Source organism: Perca fluviatilis, chromosome 4, assembly GCF_010015445.1.
Source record: "Perca fluviatilis chromosome 4, GENO_Pfluv_1.0, whole genome shotgun sequence".
Lineage (NCBI taxonomy): Eukaryota > Metazoa > Chordata > Actinopteri > Perciformes > Percidae > Perca > Perca fluviatilis.
The window spans coordinates 20,381,233-20,391,013 of NC_053115.1; the positions used below are offsets into that span (position 1 = coordinate 20,381,233).

The following is a 9,781-nucleotide window of genomic DNA, read 5'->3' on the forward strand; positions in this document are numbered from 1 at the left end:
ACTGCTGGTCATCCACATGTTAGCATTATCACTGTAAGCATGTTAGTCAAATGTTTCTTCTAAAAACCAAACACAGCGGTTCAAACTATTTGAATATCTATTTTTGCACATTAGGTCCGTAAGAGGGATATATTACTACTTGTATAGGTATATTTATTTCAACATAAACATGTCTTTTAAAAGATCTATATACCTAGACAATACAAAGTAATAAAATAATGTCATAAACGGAGACCTCTTTTTCTGCACCGTGGTTGGTGCTAGACTGAGAACTGAGCCCACTAGCAAGCAATAGCTAACTAACTATTGCCAGATGGGTGACAACTTTGTTTGGCTTATTTTCTGTAATCAGTGTTGCATGAAGGCATGTTGGGTGGAATTAGCAAGCTAGCTAGCTAACTAGCAGCCGTCCACAACAGGCTGCTGAGGCTTATTTTTTCATAGAGATGGACAAGCTAGCTAGCCATCTCCCGGCGTTCACCGTCATCCTGGCAGGCAGTGAAGCAGAGGCACCGTAGGCTCTGTTCTGCCACTGGCTGATTCAGGTGGCCAAATGCTATTTTGTTGTATCTATCATAGCAATGGTTTGTATATCTGGTTTCCCTTTTTGAATGGCGAATAGATTACCACCACCTGCTGGCATGGAGCTATGTCCTCTCACACAGGCACAGAACGTATATGCTAGTTGGTTGTCACCTGTAGTATTTGCAGTGTGCTCAAGTGCAATTTTTTGGTCAAGACAAAGGCGACGTGAGACAACGCCACAGTCAGGCTTCGTCACCACTAGTTATTTGCCATCTGCCTGGTGTGTCAGGGCCTTAAGTACAGTCTCACAGAGCTGCATTGCTGTAGAACAATGGCTTCTTGACCTCTCCTGTCACGCCTGTTTCACATTTGATATCTGTTTTTATGCACTGTGTATGAGTGCAAAATGATAAAATAGGGGCCGCCCCAATGACCTATGGTCTAACACATGTACCATGAAATCACAGCATCCTTGGTTTGATTCAAGCTAGGCACCACCAATACTCTGTGTTTGCTGTTTAGATGTACTGGCAATTAAATCCCAAAAAGATAATTGAAAAACAAATTATGAAATGCAGGAATATAAAACATGTATCAGAAAGGAAGGATGTGGTCGCAAGCCATTCTTGGGAGTTGCTACAGTACTACTCTAGAGGAGTACCTGTCTCGTCATGCTGTCAGGAGTTCATGAAGCTCAGTCAGTGAGGAGAATTGTGTCAGTCAAGGAGATGTTGATCTCCTGTCAAAGAGCAGGCACGTCGATTCTGAGAGAAAACACTGAACTAACACAGTCAGTGAACTCCCATCAATGTATTGATCACCCTGAGGGAAAGTGTGCTAATGAAGAAGCATGTGATCCCCTGCCATGAAGAGAAGTAGAGGAGCGTATGCAACTAAATGCATGTAATTCTTCACCACAACTCAATACAATTTAGCAAGCTGCTATACATTAAACACAGCTCGTACATCTATTTCACCAACACATTATTTACCTTTAACTGAAAACAGATATTTACAGCAGCTTATGTAGAATTATGGTATATGTCTGACTGGCCCGAGGCTGTAGCTGTGAGTCGGGATGAACTGACTGACAGACGGGCGAGGTCCGCCACTCTCAGCTCAACTAGGGTTCTTAAATCCAATATGGGGATTACAAGAGAGAGGCAGATCTAAATTAGTCCTGTATCTACTCTGATGGAGTGATTTCCACTGCTGCTGGAGATACTCAGGGACAAGGATCAATAATGTAAGAAAGCATATATAAACTATTGGGAGGGATGTATAAGGCCAATTCAGCAGTGGTCACAGATATTATTTGCATATTTGCTATATCTGATTGGGCTTTTACAAAGAAAAGGAAAGTTTATTATATCTGGCAAAATTTCTGTGCTCTCTTATTGGATTAGATTCAATACACACCTGCACTGAATGTGACTCAATTAAAGAAGCACTTTAAAGAGCCTTTCTGTCTCTGAATTATATTACTATTAGGTTCGATGGCCAGCAGCCCGGGAGTCTAATAGGGACGAGAACGTTGGCCATAAGCCAGCACCTTGACCTCCCTAGGCATAGACATGAGGATGGCTCTACACCAGAGGGAGCATGAAGATATTCAGAGTTATAGGCCTCGGTGGACCTCTTGGACTACACTGCGGACAACCTTACACTGTGCCGATCCTCATATCACTTTGGTTCAGTGGAGCAGAAAGGTAACGGAAACCACTGCACTGTCAGGGCATGGTCATTTGTGCAAGAACAAGCAGAGACTGAACGTGCAGGGATTTGTGCAAATGCAGTGACAGTGCACATGAGGCTTTTTTCATGTAGCTGTTAACCATTATGAACGTTTTGTTGTCACTTTGGTTTAAGGGCAAGAAGTAGAACAAATGTTTGTAAAACTAAAAGCAAAGATAAAGAAGAGGGAATTCAACCAGCAATGAGGAGGCAACACAAGGAAAGTCAAGATGTAGTGAATGAATAATGGATGTTGTTCTCAGATACAGCGATTTTACTTGCCAATTGTCCAGGTCAAAATTAAAACCGTGGCAAAGATACAGAAATAAAAAAATGCTGTTTGGACAAGAGAACACTCTTGCTCCATGTAAGCATTATTCTAAGCACTTCTATTGCTCTGCACAAGTGGAACACATTTAAAATTTCAAGATGTGTTTGTGTACAAACACCTCTCATCATAACTTCACTTTTCTCACAAAGATTGCTTTTTTCTGTAAAAGAATGCCAGTCACTTAGAATAAAACCCAATTTCAGCTCAATACATCAAAACACAAAAGCAGCCTAACTGGAACTGTGATTTGCATATCTGTTAGATTTGCCCCTCTTGCTTGTGCATCCATTCTGACAACTAACCCGTTTATTGTGGCCCAATCAAACAGAATTTGCATGAAGCAGATAGTGTATACACATCACACTTTCATGAGGCCCCTTTCATGATAAAACAGACACAGTGGACTGAATGAAAACAGATACGGCATTTTTCGAAATTGGTATGCGTGTTAAGAGAAGTATGAGAATCTGGAAGGCTGTGCAGCACTTCATTGAAACTTAATATGATTTATTTGTAGCCTAAGTTTTACTTCATCAGTAAAAAAAACATACCTGGGGCTTGCAAGATAAATCTGAGAGGGTTGTAAGAGGATTATTAAACATATTTTTTATTTTGAAAAACTGAAACTACTAATACTAAAGTATTTTGGAGGATGTAGCTGCTACTGCTGATGATGATAAACTGTAGTAGGGCTGTGCAATATGATAATACATATCGTCAAAATTATATAAAAATGTCTATCGTATATATTTTTTAAGGAGGATTTATTGCAGTAACGTTGTATTAGACTGCATCAGTTTTAGCTAGGTGTACCTAGTAAACTGGCAACTGAGTGTATATTGTATTTTACAGTTGCTTTTTCTCTTTTGGCTGTTCAAAATCGAATCGTTCCCTTGTGTACTTTTTCAGATGTCTAAAACTTTCACACTTTTATTTTGAAAGCTAGAGTGGCTCAGCTGTCAGGAATGATGGAATACAAATCTTCAGCATCGCCACACCCACTTCTTGTTTTATCTCCCTTTTATCGATGATGCCCTCCCAGCCACACATTCAGTACTGTACTGTGAAAAAGGCATGCACACAGATTAACACATGGCCATTTGATGTGAAATATTCTGCATATATTTAAGCCCTTTCATTGCTTATTTGTATGACTTTTCCAGTGTTTGTGTACATATTATTTGCACATAAACCCTAATAGCGTTGCCCTCTCAACAACCAGAGAGACACGCAGCAGATCAGCAGCACTTCAAAACCACTCAGTTAGTAAATATGCTTCCAGCGTTCTGTCCGTATGAAGTAGAATATTTATCAGGGCCTTGCAACCCTTTAATGGTAATATGCCCTTATCAACACAGTATTAAGCCCACAGATACATTCAAAATAAAGATTTAAAAAAAAAAAAGGAGCAGGAATTTTCCAGCTCAGGAAAATGAATGATATGTTTCCATTATAAGATACACAAAGTGCTGTCTTAGCTGGTTTGTTGTTAAAGATAACTCACTTTGAAACTCCCTCTTCTCACACTTCTCTCTCCAGGTGGTAATAAAGGGAAATACAGGAATTTAAAACTTATGTGGCAAAGTCAATGTATGGGATGCAACGCTAAAGGCTTTTATTTTTAATTTTTATGTCTGCCCTGAGCTCTCCTCATTATCCATCATACCATTGTGTGAAGAATCATTTTGCATTTATAGCCGAGCAGAGGCATCAAAGGCATTGACTAAGTTTTAACAGCATGACTCCATGATGAGAGATACCAGGTCAGCTGACTCTGAGGGAGGATGCAGCGGACACTTTCATTCTGGAAACAAGTCAATCCCCGCTCTTTTTTTCCTCCAGAGGGAAATATGTATTCTGACCATGTGCATTACATAATAAGATATCACTTGAAGTATGCTTCATTTGCAGCGCTCCAAGGTTGCGTTCAATGTTCCTGCGTCCCTGGAAATCTTGATAGATTTAGTTTTCAATAATTCAGCTATCAGTCTGAGCTCTAAGAGCATCTCTCATAGTACCTCAGCCTGTTAGACTCAACCTTACTAATACTGCGGACCTGCATTATGAATATATTTCAGATTGAATCTTATTGGTTATACACCTGACAGTAAAAAAAATATCTAGATCTGCTACTTTAGAATTCAAACTACTAAAAACATGCAGGGATGTTCTTTGCTAACAACCTGCTCTGTTGACAAAACAATAACTAATCCACAAAACAGCCTATTTCTGATTTATCTTTCTGTTTTCCATAAAGTCCCACCTTTGTCAAAATGCAACCCCCAACACAGCTGAGCCACAGCCCCAAGTTCAACCTGAAAATTGTCTGAAAATGACAAAAAAAGATGCTTCTGTAGCTCCCTCCTTAAAATAAAATAGTAATAATACTATTAGTTATATACTGTAATAACTTAATGTATCCAACCTGGTCCTCAGCAACTTACCGAGCTAACAGAAACATCAACCACAATCACAATCAAAACAAATTCTTATTTCTTCTTGCCCTTTACATAAGCACGCACATCTCTGACATCCTTCCAAAAATAACCCAGTTTTTTCTTTTCTTTTTTAAACTATGCTTTGTCAAAGCAGCAGCCCAGCTAGATTTAAGCTATGACACTGTCATCTTTTTGTTCCTATTTTGAAATGGCAATAAGATTGATGATGGGATCAGATAGAATTGCTGAGGGTGGAGATCAGTTACGCTGGCATGCAGGGCATGCAGCTGGTTAATGATTTGTCAGGAGGCAGGTGGTTTAATTGCGGCTACTCACTGGCATGCATGAGCTGTCCCTGGCGTCCAAACACCTGGGAGAAGGTGGCATGGCTGCAGGTGAGGGTGTCCTCCATGGCTGTCCCACAGGCACACGCTGAGGAAAAAGAGAGAAGAGGGGGATGAGGGAAGGTCAGCAACACTGCGTCACATCACGATGGAAAAAGAGGAGAGAGGAAAAGGGAGAAAAATGAAGAGGGAGAAGAGAGGGGGTGGCTTGCCTTCAGTTTTAGAAGCTGGTGTGTGATCTCTGGTAATGACTGCTCTCCTCTGGACCCGTCCTGCTGCTGCTGTTGCTGCTGCTGAAGAGCGAAATACAGCCCCTCGCTGCTAACAACAATATGAGCAGATTTGCTCGCCGCACAGATAATGGGAGAGGGTGTGTCTGCCTGCCTGCTTGTCAGCATGTAAGTGTGTACGCGCGAGAGAAAGTTCTCTGAATGTGTGCCTGTGAGAGCATTTTGGTGTGTGTGGGGGGGTGTGTGTGTGTGTGTGTGTGTGTGTGTGTGTGTGTGTGTGTGTGTGTGTGTGTGTGTGTGAGTGTGTGAGAGAGGGAGAGTAATACAGGGTGGTAGAGCAGGTAGCAGAGCTGCAGGCACAGTTGCTCTGCCAGCACTCTGATCTTGTGCTTCGTCTGTACAGACTGACAGTCCTCTGCGGCTCCAGACAGGCTCGGTTGAAGGGAAGAGCAAAGAAGAGGGGAGGCGAGGGGTGAGCGCAGGTAAAAGTCAATCCTGCCCCCTCACTCTCAGCAACGTCGTCCTCTGGGCACAGGATGGGACGGTTGTGTTCTGATTTGTGTGACTATGCCCTCTTTTCTCTCCTCCCTCTCCCTCCTCCCCTCTCTACAGTCCTCATTTGCTGCGCCTCAGCAGTAACATCTCTCTCTCTTGTTCTCCCTCACATATCTTACTCTCTCCAACCCACCCCATGCAAATCCCCTCGATCCATCTTAAAGCTCGGGCCGCTGCTGGGAAACAGATTCTAGCAAACTTGAGTGCTTCATCTTCCCCCATGAATGCTGAGGGGAAAACAGGGAGGATGAGAAAGTGGAGGGGTTGAATAGAAAGTGAAAAGTAGGGCTGGTACACCTGGTGGTTTCCAAAGGCTTCATCTTGAAAAGGAATTGTAGAAAACTGCTGAGTATAAAATAAAGATTAGCTCATACTCAACTGAAAAATAACACTTATAAACTCCTACTTGCCTCGCTATGTAGTGCAACAGCCACGGTGAAACAGTGAAAATGAGATTTAGTGGCATTTGTGAAAATACACTCCACACACAGCAGCCAAAAGGTACATAAAGGTGTTGTAATAAAAAATTAACAGTGCCATGAGATCAAATGAGCACATGTTACAAGATCTTGAAATACCTTCTCAGGCCTCGGAGGCACAGTTAGCTATATTGTAACCATTGTGCTGCTGTTGGCATGGAGACCTCTGCCACAGACAAGACTTTTCCGACACATTATCACACTGAAGCCGTCCCTGCACTGTCTAACCTCTCTGCAGCGTGTAAAACTGCATTAAACAGCCGATTTCTTTCCAAGCAATAAAAAAACAAAACTTTGCCAGGAAGCCTATTGTCATGGAGCCATCTCTCACACCACTGCTCTGCAAGGCGAGCACACCGGGGACCTGACCACAGCACTCATATCCTCGCATCACATCCTCCTGTTTTGAAAGGAAATGGCAGGATGCTCAATGGGCCACAGTTGGGAGCTGGGAGGAAGGCTCGGATATGTGGCTTACTTAAGCAGGTGGTTGTGCAGCTGAAAGGATAATGGCAAGACATGAAAACAATACCCTGTGCATTGAAAGCATAAAAGCAAATAACTGTGACAATGTGTTTGCTAAAGAGCAGGTTAAGTAATTGAAATCACAAAGTCAGATGCAGTACACACAGCAAGTGGTTGCATACAAACACAAGCAAAATCGGCAGAATGCAACGGTCAAATGGAACGCTGGCATTTCACAAACAAGGAGAAGAGTCGAAACGTAATTTCACTTTCAAGTCTGAGAGACTAATGCCCAGCAGAATAAATCTCCACTCCGTCTTCATCAGCTTTAATGCCATTCTCTTTGAACAGGAAGTAGAGGCAGAGTGAGGTTTTTTTGGAGGCTGTACATTGTATTGTCATGTATGAGCAGCTGTCATTCCCTCCCACTCTGTCTCCCGTCACTGGCGGGCTATCTTTCTCTAAAAGACAAATAATTGTATAGTTTAAAACCAGCGATCCGGTCTGATCCAGAGTCCTTTTATTATCCAGATCTTTTGTTGAAATAAAAGGACAACACTAGCTCACATTTTAAAGGGAGAAGAAAGTCCATTAATCGATTAGTGGAGAGACAGAAAATGAAATGGGAACAATTCTGACAAACAGTTAATCATTTAAATAATTTTTCAGGCAAAAAATGCCTTTAAAAAAATGCTTGATCCAGCTTTTCCAACATGAGAACTTGCTCTGTTTCATAATATTGTGTCTTTGAGTTTCGGACTACACAAGCAAATTGAAGACTGTAATAATATTGTACCAAGGCTAAATATCCTGTGGGATAATAGTCTCAATGTAATCAAATTACATACAAATGAATACGGTAAACATTATGCATGCTTAACATCAGCATGTTAGCATTGTCATTGTGAGCGTGTTAGCATAATGATGTTAGCATTTAGCTCAGTGTGTCGAAGTACAGCACAGGACTGTAGACTATCTTGTTTAGATAAGCCAATGGGTTTTAATGCCTGATTTAGCTTAAAGAGTAACTTAACCCCCCTTGAAATTGTTGTCTTTGCTTTTCACCTTGCAGCAGTGGAGTACTTCGAGACCTGGTGACATCACTGTTGGGCGTGGCTAGAGTTTCAACAGAGCATGTCTGACCACACCCAGCATCACAAATAGATAGGTGTGGTGGAGGCAGAGGTGAAACAGGCTTGAAACATTCAGATGACAACAAAACTAGCAGAAACTAGAAGAAATTTCTCAACTTGTAGATCCAGGTATTTATAAAAAATATTGAATCACCAAATTTGGAGATACATACGCTTTTCACTGAACAGCGATAGCTTGGTAAAATAAAAAAGTCATCCCCAAAATAAAGTTCCATTACGGATATCAAGTTTGTGAAATATTATGTGATTTTGTTCATGCATACCAGCCCTAAATTGAGTCAATTGTCACAAACAGATGCTTGTCCTGAACCTTCTGCATGTGGTAATTGAGCACCAAGCCCCTAAAGCAGCCTTCTACGTTTTAAATCTGCCTCTCTGGTGTATTGTAGTTTTTTTTCGTCAGGCCAGGCACAGAGCTGCATGGAATTGCATTTTTATGAATAGGGCTGAAGCACCGTACACAGCAATCAAGAGAGAGTGGAGTGATATTTCACGCTGACAGCATGAGTATGGTGCAGCACTCTTCCAAGTGCCCACCCCTCAAGACACACAGCTGAACACCCATAAACTACATCCAGCTATAAACTATACCATCATGGCACTGGGGCAAATAAACATGTCTCTCCACAACACTTAATAAAGAAAAATCTGGCCTGTGGATCAAATCCAACAGACAGATTGCATTTAATTCATAACCCCATCCATCATCCTCATGTGACGATCAAGTCCACAAGACATCCCAGTACTCAGAGTTTGTTTCCAACACCAGAGGCCCATTTCTGTTTCTGTCCAGTAGGCTTGATAGCTCATTAACGTATTAGAGTGTGACGGATGGGGTCTGGATAAAAATAATCTCAACAGATGCACGTATGCCAGATGAGACCTTGAAAGGTATTCATGGCGACGAATACGCCATCATCAGTGATTCTGAGATGCTTTGGTCTTCTTTGCTGGTTTATAACCACTTTTTGTATACTAGGTGATGTTCCAGAAACAAACCATCATGTTATTAACTTTATTATTCTGTACAGGAAGTTAAATTTTTAAAGCTGTTAGGGGCATTAATGTTTGTGTGCACAATACAGAACATTACTCATAACTGCTTATGGCAGTGGCCAATAGGAAATTAAAAATAAAGCAATAAAGACACTTAAGCTAGAATATGGTGCTTGGCAATAAATACCAAGATGGGAACCAGTATGAGCTAGGCTCATATTTACACTAAACCTTTTTTAAGTTGTTAAATGCTAAAGTATAATTGACACAATAACTAATAAAAACTTCCCCTTTGAATGGGATATCCTTGTAAATCTGAAAGCAAATATCTGCAAGTAATGAACTACTCTTGGACAACGTGCTCCCTTTTCCACATTCAGCTACACAAAGAGAAGCAACACAGAAGAGGTAAGAATTTACGGAGCTCCGTGACTCACATATCAACCTGCCTGACAAGTGCACTGCCCCCAAAATAGATACAGATCTTGCAGCAACTAGCAAGCAGGCGATGGCCCCCCGGTAGCAGCTTG

The 9,781-nt window shown here is 41.5% G+C and overlaps 1 protein-coding gene across 5 annotated transcripts in view; it reads right to left on the reverse strand.

The window, feature by feature from the left end:
- The window catches only part of kaznb (kazrin, periplakin interacting protein b), a 106,471-nt gene extending 100,640 nt beyond the window's left edge, over positions 1-5,831 (reverse strand). For 2 of the 5 annotated variants that reach the window (XR_005638883.1, XM_039796286.1), the window contains exons 1-2: positions 5,585-5,818; positions 5,365-5,460 (exon numbers count right to left, since the gene is read on the reverse strand). Coding sequence is in view for 4 of the 5 variants with exons in the window: in XM_039796286.1 (XP_039652220.1) it covers positions 5,365-5,440 (76 nt within the window). In the remaining variant the exon portion in view is untranslated. Of the gene's footprint in view, positions 1-5,364; positions 5,461-5,584 lie in introns of all 5 variants that reach the window. The other 3 variants (XM_039796284.1, XM_039796285.1, XM_039796287.1) reach the window with 3 other exon arrangements.
- Positions 5,832-9,781: the final 3,950 nt, after the last annotated feature.